Here is a 15,292-nt window from a genome sequence, read left to right as displayed (position 1 = left end):
TGGTGTGTGCCGTAGTAGCTGGTACTCTTGGAGTAGCACGTCCGCCTCGTGATGTCCCAGGTACTACAGAGACCACTGGATCAGCCGCTTCATCAAATGACACGCTCTAAATTACAAGTGCTTCAAGCAGCTCAGTGAATTATAGTTCATCACTTGGAAAGGCTTCCCACCACCAGGGCTGCTACTCGTATCAGATCTGCCAGGTAGTATCCAATTAACACCCGGGCCAGAATAATCAGATTGCATGTGTAAGGGTCTGGTATAACTCGCTTATTGCTTCCATGCATCTTCTGTCAGAAGGTACATTTGTTGCTGCTACATCAAAGGTCTGGGGATGTAGCACTTTCTTCGTGTTTTTCTACTCTGCCGCCGCTTGCCTCGGGGTTATATTTCAACTTATTTTGCATCACAATGATGAACCTCCTCTGTCCTCGACAATTTAGCAATCTTGTCCTGTAGGTGTGTGTAACTAACACAGATGGGGGGAGAATAAAATCTTGTTTTCTTGTTACAAAAGCATGCAGTCACCGAGGGTGTTTGAGTAAAAATGTGCTGACACTTTTTTTTCTCCTCCTTCTCCAAGAGTCAACAGAAGGTTTCTTCATGAATAATAACAAAATGTTTTTCCGCTGTGATAATTTTTTCTCTCCTATTTTGAGATCCTACCACTACCAGGGGGAATGCAGAGCAGATAGATATTAATACATGTAAATGTAAAATACCATCCTCAGCCTACGTTTCCTACCTTATCCACCAATGTCTCTGTAGCCTTTTCTCAGTGTTCCGTGTTCCAGATGGAGGACTATAGTCAGATGAATGTTAAGAAAAGTGGCGTAGGGATATTTTACTGTGATGAGATGTATGGCGGCGACCTTTAAAACAGTGACACCCTCAGGATGGCCCAGTGCCCACAGTCTGATTGGGAGGCAGATCTGGAGTCACTAAACCACGAAGTAAGGCAAGAACCAACATCATATTTATAATACAGCTCCTCTCATCCATAAAACCAACCTGGAACAGTCAGTCATTTAACACGGTTCAGAGTTCAACCACTGTACTGTATGTTCATATCAGGTGGATTTGGTGGCATGATACTTGGTGTCATTACCGTTAAACTGCCTTAAAAACATGACATAGTGTTGGTTGACGCACTCCTTGACAACATTGCATAAAAGAGAAACTGCTATCGAAAACACCTGTCACGGCTCGGGTTTCGCATGGCTGATGGCTAACCGTCAACTACTAGAGAGTCAGGGAAAGTCAACGAGGGAGGGGCTAGAGAGTCTTCCTATGTCTTTTATGCTAATAGAGCTGAGGGGCAAATCCAATTTTAACCTCTGGCACTGATCTATTGTCTGGGTTGCATAATCTGAAGAGGCATGGAGGGTCTAGCTAGCTACTCCACCACGGGGTGTCTTTGACACACAGAGTGAAGACCTCCTTTGTTAATCTACAGTGCGGTGCGATCACCTCGTTAATGCGCCTCTCACACCGTGTGTGTGTGTGTGTGTGTGTGTGTGTGTGTGTGTGTGTGTGTGTGTGTGTGTGTGTGTGTGTGTGTGTGTGTGTGTGTGTGTGTGTGTGTGTGTGTGTGTGTGTGTGTGTTGGGCTCGATCAACCCTTTCCAACGGTCTTCAGAGGAGGTCATCGAATCACCCCCAGCTTCTTTATGCTGTGCTCATCAATGTGACATGTCCTACCACCACGGCAGCCCCTCACTCCCCGACACGCACACGCTAATCCAGCCCATATACAGCTGTTTACTCAACCCTTCCCCCCGAAAACACCTAACGTGCCTGCCACACGGCGCGGCGCCATCGTTATTCAGCGCACACGTTATACATGTGTCACCGTGCCAGGCTTTGTGGTGTACCCAGCGTGTTAAAAGGCACATACGTCCCAGGTGGAATGCTAAGGCTGCCAGGGACCAGCCCACATCAAGGGAGGAGGGAATCAGACAATAGAAAACAAACAAACTAACAAGAGCCTTATCGACGGCGTCTGACAACTTGAGATGGTGATTTGGTTCGGGAGAACAATTGTCAGACTGCAAAGGCCTCGGTAATCCTCCCTTCCCTATTCGTCATCTCGCCCGTCTCTTTATTTGTATTCCAAATGTCAGTGTATAAATGCGTTCGGGGAGATAGATATTGCCACAGTGAGAGGGAGGGTATAACAGTAGAACAGAGATGAGAGGGTGTTGTGTGCCTTGGGAAATCCTTGTAAGCAGCATGGCGAAGGCGAGGGGATTTACTGGGAGAAATAGGTGTTTATTGAGCGCTCCCATGGGCTTACCGGGTAATGATAGACCTGTCACATTACGCAAATGTGGAAAAGCAGCTTGTGTCGCCACGTCAACACCGCGATGAACCACCGGATAGAATTAGTCAGGCGCGAGCCTTTAGCCGTTAATACAAGTAATTAAAATTGCAAACTGATGCATTTATATGCTTGTGTACTAAATAACCTACAGTGTATTTGTCTAACCCTGCTCTTAAATACTGGAAAACGCTGGGATTTATCAGTAACTTAGAATCGTATAAGCAATAATGTTTCTAGCTGCTTTAATAAGACAAGGGGATCAATTTCTCTGATACATGCAGAGGAACACATGCAGTTAGTTTTGCTAGTGACTCAATCAAGACAGGTACTATTGAAGTGATGAAGATATGGAGCTTTTTGGCCTTGTAATCCAGCTAAATAAAGCTAGATTGTTGGGTAAACTCAATTGGAAGATCGGCGATACCGTCCCATAAAAGTGTTCCATATGAAAATGTGACAGTGTTATTGCGAATCTCTTGGGTGACATGGGCCCTGAATAGCATACACACTGTACTAATTATCGTGCGTTTTGAAACGATCCAAATATTCATTATTAACAATAGAAAGACAAGTCAAAATGGCGGACTCGGAAATAAAACCGTACAGCTTAAGCGACAATCAAAGCAACGTGGTGTCGAGTTGATATACACCTGAACACAACGGGCTAGCCTACTACCTCTCTACAAAGACTTTCTGTCCGGACAACTTAAAACAAAGAGGTGAAGACGTCAATAAAGGACGGATCAACAGATGGATTAACTAGAGTCACTACACGCTGCTCACACGGCGCCCGATTCATATTGATTCATATCGCTAACATGAGGAGAGGATGGGAGTAAGCAAATGTAAATATTCAATATTTACCATTCTCTGCTGTTATTAGAGCCCGTGGATCGGTCATGGACCTGCTGCTAGCGCTATCACAGAGACTTACCCCCCCATCTAATACTATTCCCCACTCCTCACAAGTATTGCACAAGTACAGCAATTTGCAGATCACTCACTGGGTTGTGAAACCCATTATTTTCTGTATGCAGTATACCCAACTGGTGAAATGCTATGGACCTAACAATACTGTATAGAAATAGAGAATAGAGTGCTTTTGTTTGATAAACAATTAATATCTTCAAACTGCCAGTAATGCTAATTTCTTTGCGTGAAACACGAAAGAAAAATGATCCATGAATGAATAAGCCTGATAATATTAACACTTCTCGACACAGGCACATTTCCTCGACTTGAATTATTTCAATGAAAAAGAAAGTGTGACGACGGGCGGCTTGAACCTTATCTTATCGCCACCATGTAATGAGGTACACAGGAGTGTGACTCCAATTGAAGGTGTCGCCATTGTTAGACTCTGTGAAAAATGTTAACGATGAGGTTAAAGCCAATTTTTCACCATCTCTCATTAAATGCACAGGGGTAGTAATGAGGTAAACCAGTGCTCCTTGATAGCACTTATTAGCCGAGTGGAGGGCACACACTCTCACACTTCAATTTTAACCCTCCCCGCCCCCAAAAAACGAAAACTTGAGAAGCAGTCGCAGATGTCAAGGGGCTTACATAACCATGAAGCTAGCATAGCAAATAACCGTCTCATTGTTGACTAAATGAGCGGAGTGATAGATCCTGTGTGACTGTGGATGGAGAGAAGGAATAAACAGGAATAAAGGAGAGAAGAAGAGGAGGAGTGAAGGAAGGACGGCGCAGATGACGCAGTGTGACCTGTGACCTTTATGCAAATCGCTGACAACCAAAATAGACAGTAGCTATGAATCAATAAGGCAAAATGAGCGTTGAGGAGTTCAAATGACAGCTACTTAAAAAGGAGTTGCCTTTAACAACCCCTGGATTCACCCGGACGTGTTGTGCAAACAAGTCCCCTCTGGATCTGGTGGCGTTGCAATAGTATGGATCAATTGTGGAAAAGTGTTGAGATCATCGACGTCGCACTTCCTACGTCTTCAACTTGCAAATATCGTTGCGTTCCATTCCATACAATAACCTTTATCTTCACACAAAGAAAAAATACTTCATAATACTTTATCGTCTTTAACACCCACCCTAATTCTATTACATCTGGTGAAAGATATAAAAAATAAAGACAATGTGTGGAGATTTGACCACCGAAAGTTGGAAAAACAGAGGCTGACAAATCGATTTGTTTCTTTGTGTATAAAACAGCTTGCTTTGCTCTGAGGACAGGCTGTCCCAGGTTTGCGAATTCCAATGACAGGTTCCAGAATTGCAATGCCAAATCAAACACACTTGTGGAGCAGAGGAAATCTTCTTTCCGAGACAGCATGTATTATGGATGGATTTAAGAGATTAGTGACCATGCTGCTCACCTGCAGTGGACGCTGTTTGTCGTTGTTCTTTGGAGATTTCAGGCCACTGCCTGGCTGTTGTAAGAGTAATTGCCTCGCTGCTTGTAGGGCCTGGAGAGGAAGAGAGAGAAGAAAACACGGATAGGGAGAGAGAGACAAGGGGGAGAGAGCAGGGAGAGATAGAGATGGGGGAGAGACAGGGGGGGGGACGAAGAGAGGGGGAGAATTACAGAAGAGAGAGACAAAGAGAGAAAAAAGAGAAACATTCGATTTCTTTGGGATGACAACCAACCACAACATCTGAAAATATTAATGAAAGCTATTAAACTAGCCAAAATCTGCCAAGAAATATTATCCAATATTTTTAGCGACACTCTCTGACATGGCTTACAGTACGCCAGAGATCCATTTTTGTGATAATTCACACAGAGCCATGATCAAGGATAAATACAGTTTGTCTAAAGCACCCTTGAAGAGGCGGTTGGAGAAAAAAAAAGCAAGGCATCAGTAGAATTGACCTGTCTAGTGTGTGCTCAACTGAAATACCCACTTCTCGGCAAATTACTAGACCATTTGCATATTCATAATATCAATTTGAAGTAGAGGCAGGCGATGTGGAGTGTTCCTAGAAGCCGTAATTAAAGTTGACAAAATCAACATCAGATTACCTTTGGAGTGAATTAACTAGGAGGCCAGGTTTAACACTATGCATTAACGCTGCTTATGCGCATGAAGGGAGAGAGAGAGAGAGAGAGAGAGAGAGAGAGAGAGAGAGAGAGAGAGAGAGAGAGAGAGAGAGAGAGAGAGAGAGAGAGAGAGAGAGAGAGAGAGAGAGAGAGAGAGAGAGAGAGAAGCCCTTTCTCTGCCAGATGAAATTGGCTCACATGCTGTTTACATATGGCAGAAAGAATTATAAAATCACACTCCGGAAATGTTAAACATCTATCATCAACACCTAGACATGACTGATAGATTTATAGACAGGCTTGATTTCCCAGACACTTTCAGGGTGCGATGAGAAGATAAAACCGAAGCCCGTGTAGTGTACTGTGTGTCTGACAAGTACAAAACTCATAGGTACGATGGCTACCTACTCCTCCACTGCATCAAGGCTACATCTGACGAAAGTCAATATGCCAGAAAGACCATTGAGAGCAGCTGGCAGCAGCATACTGTAGAATAAATATCCTTCCAACGAAAAAAAAACAGACGCATACAGTTAAAAACACAAAAACAACACAACACCTTCACAGGTGTTTATTTTTGAGTGAAGGAGAAGAAGAAGAAGAACGGGGGGAAAAAAACAAATCTCCTTCAGATGGAGAGTGACACTTCTTCCTCCCTGAGAATCATGGGGCCTTGTTTTATTTTCCTGCTGCTTGCCAGTATCCATGACAACAGCTGCTTTGACAGGATGTGCATATGGCACTGCACTGCCAGCTGGTGTGAACAATGTTTGAACTAGTACATTGAGATGCTGAGCAAACAGGGGGGAGAAGAGAGAGCGAGAGAGACAGACGAGAGAGGGAGAGAGCGCAAGAGAGAGAGAGAGAGAGAGAGAGAGAGAGAGAGAGAGAGAGAGAGAGAGGGACAAGAGTGAGATGGAGAGAGGGAGAGAGAAAGAGAGAGAAAGAGAAAGAGAGGGAAGAGCCAGAGAGAGAGAAAGAGAGAGGGAGCGAGGGTTGCCACGTCTTAACCCTCTGGGACGGCAGCCATCCCCCTGATCAATTATGAAAAGACAGAGCAAGGGGGCTGGGGCCGGGGAGGGCTGGGGCTGCCACAGTCTGTCTGCTGGAGGCTCACAGGAGCCAGACGCGCTGAACCAAAGTAAACAAACACGATGCAGTGGCGCTGGGTTCTAACTTGCATTGATCCGTCTACCTCAGAAAGACGAGCCTCAGATTCAGCCTCAGCTGAAACCCACCAGTTTGATGAGCCATGGCCTTAAACTTCACAAGAAAGAGACAGAAGAAAATCACCAACATCTACCAGGGCTGGCAGTACTACCTCTGTCACTGTTTGTCGGTCTTTCTACGCTTTGCTTGGGCTTTTAGAATGAGGAGAAATTCAGATTTTGTTTTCCGATTTCAAATGATGTTCGCATTTGTGTGACGGAGCAACTTTCCCGGCTTCGAGACTTCCAAGAAATCAGTGTAGTACTGAAATGTGGCTCCAACGAATCTAAATTTGACAGTGAATTGGGCGACTTTCTGAAACCCAAGTCCAGCAATGATGCCTGATTCACAATACAGTGCCAAACAGAACCACTACCGAGTGGCTTGGGTTGGTGTGCCCTCTGTAGTGTGAATCAGGCAGCCTGGGAAGGCTAGGTAAATGGCTGATGGATGCCGCACAACAATTGGCAGCAGGAGGAAATGTTTCTCTGTCCTTGGAATCAATACGGACTGTTTTCTGCTGAACTGTAGAAAAACAAAGACAAGAAAGTCACTCAATACAAGACACGGGTCAGAAGTAAAGAGGAGGAGAACAGGACAGGGAATGAGCCATTTTAATGGCGCTTCCGATATCGGCCCTGACAGCGTTGCGACTGGGAGTGTACAGCTCAACTCCATTCAAGCTTATTAGAGGAGAACTCTGGTCACAATCTAGAATTGTACTTTTCTCACGCACTCCGTATCAACACAGCCCCGCTTTCGGAAGCAGCGCGGGAGTTTGCGATGCCTTAAAACTGACAGGAAAGTCATCGGTGTAGCCGAGGTTACGTTTCTCCTACTGTCAGTATTTCTGAATATTCAGTCGTTACTGGGGGGAAAGCAGCCATCCGATTTCACCATCCATATATACTTGGCCTAACTCCACACACACAGAGCTCTCTCCCCCCTCTCTTCTCCGCCTGACTATACAAAGCAGGCATACCAAGAAAAGTCATCAAAAGTTTTTGCTGAGGATTCGTGACGGCGCGCAGACAAAACATACAGAGCTGTCCTCCTATTTAACCTGGGTTGCTATGCACGGAAAATGACATCTCCTGTCTGTTAATGCACACACTGTATAAACAGAACAATGTCGCGCATTCTTGAGACAGCTGTAAGGGGCCTGCGAAAAGAGCTCTGGCTCTAACATAAATAACAAGGCACTCAGAACGGCATATTTGATGTTGATATCCATCGCTGGGGATAGAAGACAAAAAAAATAAACACACACACACACACACACAAGGCTACGGCTCCACCAACTGATCCTTAGGAAAATAAGATTCAGCCCAAATGGATGTGGTGTAATTGGTTTCAGATAGCCAGGTCAGGAGAAATGAATTCAGGCAACTATTATGCGAAACGGAGGGAGAAACTAGAATGTTTACACAGGCGCTCCCCCCTGCTACATGAATAGGCGTGCAGAGATCACTGCAAAGAGGAGAGAGACAGACTATAGAAACATATGTCAGCCATATCTCCCACCCCCCCCCACCCCCCCTCATTCCACAGCCTGTGTTTAGACTTAATGCAGAGAGGTAATAAGGAACACATCACAATGCACCTTTGTGAGGGGTGGGGGGGGGGCATTCCAACATCTTAAACAAGCATGAAATACATTAGCGGCTCGCCATGACTGGCCACACCATTACAAATCGACAGATTGCTTATGGTGGCTGTGTTTTATGTTAGGCCAGGGAGAAATAAGTCATCTGAAGGAATGCCACACGTTCCAATACGTATACTAGTGACTGTATGAAATGCACCCTGAAATCAGAATTACGGTATGTCAAAAGGAACCGTGACATTGTGTTTGGATTGGGTATGTCACTTCCTGAACTGCACAGGTGGTGGACGTTCTAGTCATTAAAGAATGTAGAGTACCTGTATGATGCTACTTCCTTAGTGTGTGTGTGTGTGTGTGTGTGTGTGTGTGTGTGTGTGTGTGTGTGTGTGTGTGTGTGTGTGTGTGTGTGTGTGTGTGTGTGTGTGTGTGTGTGTGTGTGTGCGTGTGTGTGTGTGCATGTGTTAACAGTAGGCCCCATCCTCTGTGCAGAGCAGAGGGCTGCTGTTCAACAAGACTCTGTCATCCAGAACATCTCCAAGCAGACATGTCCAACTAGACACCAGACCGTGGGCTTATCTCCACTTACCCTCCCTTCACTGCTACCGGGAGACACAACTAGAAAACAGACAAAGGGGGAGGACCGAAAAAGACGAGGGCAACACTTTTTCAAGCCAGTGGAGAGAGGGGAGTCACATGCCATGGAAAACGAGGCACAAACAGTTTAAGCTGAACAAACAAACAGGGGCTGATTGGATTGTGGCCTGCTGGCGGTATGGCTGCAGGAGATAGCATAGGAGGGCCTGACACTACACAGCAAAATATTGACACCACATTGCGTTATGTAAGTGGATTCAGGGTAGAACAGAGGCTTAGGCTTCCTTGGAGGGGCTGGCGGGATGAAGGGGGGGGGATAAAACATTGTACACAGTTCATGAATGCAGAAGTGGATGGACTTTCATGAAAACAAGCAAAGTGTGACCTGGTACCGTTGTAACGATGGAATTGGAATCTTGTTGAAGTCTTTCACTGGATCAAACAGGAAAACAGACGCATGAATGACATCTGCATACAAAGTGTGTTGTATATTCTGTACACAAAATCGTCCAATTAGTCTGACACAGGACCAAAGCCTCTGTCTGGTTGTCTGGTGTATCCTCCTATTGATTCCCCTAACTGAAGTGACTTACTAGCAGGAGTAGAAAGATTTGTATCCCTTTCATAAAAGGTCACCCAGAACAGTAATGCACCAGTGGCTTCAACAATACCTGGCAGTGGTTCCCTTATCACCCCCAGCTCCACAAAGCCATTCCAACACAATACAGGGGGATTCGCCTGCACTCTGCTTGACTGGCTCCTCAGAATAGAAACCATTACGGGAAAATAACGACACCCTTTCAGACTGGAGTTACAGAAACAAATTGTCGCAGAGTCAGAGTACACAGAAGCATGGAGCGGAGAGCTCGACTAAGGCCCAACAAACAAGAGGTAAACAAAACAAAGTGAGTTGGTGGATCAGCATCGGAGGGAGGGGAGAGAGAGTTCACACAAATAAATCATGCCATTATCTCATACTTGGGAAAAACAGCTTGTTGTGGAATCAGAGGATAGTGTTTTTCTATGGTTATTGTGGACACACACACACACACACACACACACACACACACACACACACACACACACACACACACACACACACACACACACACACACACACACACACACACACACACACACACACACACACACACACACACACACACACACACACACACACACACACACCTGAGCAGTAGAGGAGAGGGAGAGGATGTGGGAGTAATGAGCATTTTTATGTACGAGTCAATAAATCAACAGAGTCTGCAAAGGTGGAAGGAGCTAGAGAGCAGTCCGTTGAGAATCTGCTTCAGCCACAGGACGGAGAGGCGAGCTAACCAGCAGAACAATGGGCTTCTGTGTGCTGCTCTGCTCTGCTTCCTCCGTCTGGTGCCACGACTCACTACTAACAGAGCTAAAGTCTCTCTCTCTCTCTATTTCTACGTTCGTTTCTCTCTCTCTCGTTCTACGTCTGTTTCTTCCTCTCCCTCCCTCTCTATCTTTAACCCCCCTCTATCTCTCACTCGGTAATTCTCTCTCTAAGAATTCCTTCAATTTATTTCTTCTTTCTTTCTTTCCTTCTTTCTCTCTCCTCCTCCCTCTCTCTCCTTGTTTATTGATCCTCTAGATTAAGAATCCCAGGGCGAGGGATTGTAACACACAAACAATGGAAATGATTTTGGGGTGTGCTTATTTGCCTTCCCCTTGCATCTATTTGGCCTGTGTCTGTAGACAATTATGCTTCCTCAGCCCCAGACTCAGGTGCTAATAACGAAGGACAAATAGAATCATATGTGTAAACTTCCCCCTCTGATGAAAATTTATATTAACTTTCTGCCACTGTAAACAGAGCCGGCATAGCTCAGCCCTCCCCGGTGAATTGGAAGATGAATTCAGTCATTGCTACCCCAGGAAGCTGTGCACTTATAGGGGAAGGGAGGGGGGTAGAAAATATGGAATCCTGCTCCATTGTGCAGCCTCACACTTATTTTTCCAGCTCGGGAGAAAGACAAAACATGGCTCTGCTCAGCCCATCAGCAGAGAGAGAGAGAGAGAGAGAGAGAGAGAGAGAGAGAGAGAGAGAGAGCGAGAGAGAGAGTATTCTATTATATTCTATCCATCCGCCCTGGCGGAGAGAGAAACGGTGCCAGCAATAACACACCAAACAAAGCGAGCCTGCCATCGTTCACTGCAACCACAAACATTCATACACTTCCCACCTCCTGCAGATACTGTCATGGATATTCTGTGCAAATACAAGGAAATCTTGTCTATGGAGCGAGCATAATAGTTTACAGTTTGCCAGCAACCTGTGAGGTGAACTTATACACCACATAAAACACACTGCTGGGAGCGAGTCAGAGAACCACCTGACATTGTCTCGATGCATCTCTTCCCTGTTTCTTCCCTTATGAAATTCTATTTATCCCGCTTCTCTTCTGGTGGCTTTAGTAAAGCCTTCACTTTCAACTGCAGTATATCACTGGCTTTAGATACGGTGACTCACGGGCCATTCACAGCTCTTTTATCTGCTCGTCTTAGGGAAGTCCTTTACAGCTGAACAACTGAAAGCTACCACAATCTACTATGAAAAAGAGAAGAGACTGCCTTTCACTTACACCTGAGGGAGGTGTGTGGCGAGAGAGTGTATGTGTCAGTGTACGTGCGTGCGTGCATGCCTAGTGTGTGTGTATACAGCAGGGGTGGGCAAACTTTTTGGCTTGAGGGCCACATCGGGATTTTGAAATTCAACGGAGGGCTGCATTTTATGGGGGACCAATTAATTGTTAAAATCTATTTGCTGGGGCCTCCGAGTGGCACAGCGGTCTAAGACACTCCATCCCATTGCTTGAAGCTTCACTACAGACCCGGGTTCGATCCCAGGCTGTGTCACAGCTGGCCGTGACCCATGAGGTGGTGCACAATTGGCCCAGCATCGTCCGGGTTAGGAGAGGGTTTGGCAGTCTGAGATTTCCTTGTGCCATCGAGCTCTAGCGCACGCTGACACGGTCGCCAGATGTATGGTGTTTCCTACGACACATTGGTGCGGCTGGCTTCCGGGTTAAGCGGGCATTGTGTCAAGAAGCAGTGTGGCTTGGCTGGGTCGTGTTTCGGAGGACGCACGGCTCTCGACCTTCGCCTCTCCCGAGTCCGTACGGGAGTTGCAGCGATGGGACAAGACTGTAACTATGTCACGTTGTTCGTAATAATGAGGGTCGCACCAAGGCGCAGCGTATGTTGAGTTCCACATATTTTAATGAAAGTAAAACTTAAGCAAATACAATACAAAACAAAATAAAGAATAAACAAACTTTGACGACAACGCAGTGCTAACCAGCAACTAAACATAAACAATATCCCATAACCCACAGGTGGAAAAAATCCTACTTAAGTATGATCCCCAATTAGAGACAATGATAACCAGCTGCCTCTAATTGGGAATCATACAAATCACCAACATAGAAAATGAACCTAGAACCCCACATAGAAAATATAAACTAGAACAACCCCCCCAGTCACGCCCTGACCTACTCTACCATAGAAAATAAAAGCTTTCTATGGTCAGGACGTGACAAACTACCAATTGGATACCTAGAAATTGGGGGGGAAAAAGTTATTATTAGTTTTTTTTTATGTCTTGCAAGCTGTACTTTGCCCCTCCTTGGTATACAGTATATGTGTTGGGGTGTGTGTGTATGTGCATGCCTGTGTGTTTGTCTGCACCCTACCACTTCTTAATGGTTCAGGCACACACTTGACTCACTTGATTCCCCCTTCAAGTGATTATGATCCATCTCCTTTTCACAGTTCCAGATGGCTGAACGTCACACCGTTGGAAGAATACCTACTATTAAACGTTGCATTAAAAGCATCTACAGTTCATTTAGAGCAGGGCCGACCAGTGGAAGAAGCAGTGCTTGGAAAGCAATGGATTGTAGCTAAAACGTGTGTGTTTCTGAGCGCTAGGGGAAGGCAGAATGAAGTTGTTTCCCACAACTTGTGTCTGTCTTTAATGACGGGGAGTTACTAAGAGGTTCACACACCAAAGTGGACGGCCGGAGGCTACGAGCTTTCTGACTACGGCACAGGAGTGCAGGGAACCTTTCAACGGCATCGACGGAAGATGATGTGTTTGTGCAGGATGTCAATAAGAATACGCATGCCTAAAATGATAAACACACACACACACAAAAGTGCATGCACACACATGCGGACATGCATGCACACACACGCACACGCACACACACACACACACACACACACACACACACACACACACACACACACACACACACACACACACACACACACACACACACACACACACACACTACACTGCCAAAACCCTAACCCTAACCTTCGAGTCATAATAGGACTGTAAACAAAATCTTACTGAAATGAAAATATGAAATATGAGAGTAAAGCTTCATCATATCCAACTCATTATTACCAATGACAAAAACAGGCCTGGGCCCATATCTGAATGTTTAATTAACTAACTATCCTTGAGCTTGTTTGCGTGTTTAATCTCACCCATTAACACCCATCATTACCAAATCACCTTGATGCACCCCTATTGCTTATCATTGCTTATCAACCAAAGTGGACTTAACCAGGAATCATATACTGTCCATGAATGACAAGAGCGTCTTTCGTTGGCATTAAGTAGATTGAAACCTTGACTCTTCCCTTCCACAGAAATGGAGCTTTTAGATAACGGGGATAATCAGCTCCAGTGTGCTTTGCTGTAGCCAGTTGATCACACCCCCTCAGAGGCTCTCATGCTGCAGGTCAATAGAGAGCGTCGGGACCTGGCTGGGGCTCAGGTTGTGTGGTAAGTGTCACCTCCAGGGTCGATTAAATGCAACTCTGACCTTAGTTGTAAATGACTTAACCTTAATGACTGCATGTCTAACCCAATAGCCATTGGGCTGAGTGTGGAGCTAGGCTAGTACCGTGTGTGGGCTGGAATATAGAGCGCACACAGCAGTTGTTTGGGCTAGGCTGTTTCTCATGTTTGTAGCCAATTCAATTGGCAGCGCGAGGAGGAATAACGCAGTCCTAAACTTGATTAATCTAGCTTTCCTGACACTACCAACAATGCCGCCTCAAACAACAAAATAATTAATAAGACAACACTGTGCACTGATTCGCTCAGCACACCTTCCACCTACTGTAGGTGACCAGAAAGTGGTTGTTTTCTGTTCGATTACCCGGGTCCTGTGTTGTCATTAGCCTCTATGGGAAGAGCCTCCGGCCCATCCAAGATGCCAGGGTGATGGATCTCCGGGGCCCAATCTCAATGAACGCCCGGTTCCACCAAAGATCACTGAAGTTAATGGCCACTACATCTAGCCGTGGAGGGCCAATGCATCTCCGTCAACTGTTTCCCTGCTTATGGAGTTTACGCTTTCAACACCTCCTTCTCTGCACGTACCATCCCCACCACTCTATCTCATCCAGTTGTCTTGTGAATATTCCAATTACTCCGTGTGTCTGACCTTTAAGTGAGCTGCGATAGATACAGTTATCTTCTCCTCTCTGACACGCCGCGTCTATCAATCAGTGTCTTGCCTGCCTGCCTGCCTGCGGTGGAGGGAGGCTGGGAAGAGGAGGAAGGCTGGGAGGGAGAGAGGAGGAGAGGAGCTATGGCTCTGGAAGCGCTATCACCACACTGCTCTGTCTAGCGAGTTGTGCATGGTTAAGGTGGGAAATGAGAGGAGCACAAGCCCCATTGATAAAGACGTACACACACACCAGTGGACACATCTGCAGGCATAGACACAAGCTGTCACAAACACACACATGCGCGTACGCAAACACACACACACACTGGTGGAAAAAACAACGTGAAATATATTTGTTTCGGACCACTACCTGGCTGACTATACCCTTGCTTCCATAAACAAAAGCCCTTTTTCACCGGCATCCTATAACACGCTTATAGGAATAACCTCCTAGCGTGAAAAAAGTCATACTTCTTTAGTTTCATTCTTTTCCTCCCCTATCCAAAGGGCTAATCTACATCTTTCATTGAATCAAGAATGGAGATTCAGGAGAAATGCTTCTTTTTCAATTTCATGCTGAAGTAACTCAAGTTAGTGGATGTAATTTCTCCTAACAAGAAAATGTATCACTGTGTCGCTCACTTAGTGTGTCCATGTGAGAAGCGGGGGCTTTTTGCGTTTTCTATTTTTTTTTTAAGGCTTTGATAAATGTGCCAAAAGCATGATCACTCCCTCCACAGCACTCCACACAAGGCCCGGCACAATTACACTGGTTATTAAAAAAACCTCTGACTTGAATCTACATCAAAAAGAAATGACAGATAATTTATAGCGAAGGAAGGAGCTACTGCATAGAAATATAAAAAAGAGGAAGGGGGGATGATTTCATACTGTAAGAGTCTCAATCCTCAACATTGTTCAGATGATCATGCATTGTATATCTTTGATGCTATTGAACCTATAATGTCGTTACAATTCGTACAGAAAGTGATAAACATGCTGTAATGTTGAAGTCTGAAATATAGGAAATCGACTGTG

General features: G+C 45.4%; 1 protein-coding gene across 17 annotated transcripts in view; it reads right to left on the bottom strand.

Moving 5' to 3' along the window:
• Nucleotides 1-15,292, bottom strand: part of LOC139534171 (forkhead box protein P2-like) — a 113,415-nt gene that overhangs the window by 42,051 nt on the left and 56,072 nt on the right. For 16 of the 17 annotated variants that reach the window (XM_071333021.1, XM_071333020.1, XM_071333026.1 and 13 more), the window contains one exon: nucleotides 4,674-4,763. In XM_071333021.1, the coding sequence (XP_071189122.1) occupies nucleotides 4,674-4,763 (90 nt within the window). Of the gene's footprint in view, nucleotides 1-4,673; nucleotides 4,772-15,292 lie in introns of those variants that run through there. The other variant, XM_071333031.1, reaches the window with a different exon arrangement.

This window comes from Salvelinus alpinus, chromosome 11 (assembly GCF_045679555.1).
Source record: "Salvelinus alpinus chromosome 11, SLU_Salpinus.1, whole genome shotgun sequence".
Classification (NCBI taxonomy): domain Eukaryota; kingdom Metazoa; phylum Chordata; class Actinopteri; order Salmoniformes; family Salmonidae; genus Salvelinus; species Salvelinus alpinus.
The sequence above is the reverse complement of the archived record's forward strand: the minus strand, read 5'-3'. Positions and strand labels throughout refer to the sequence as shown.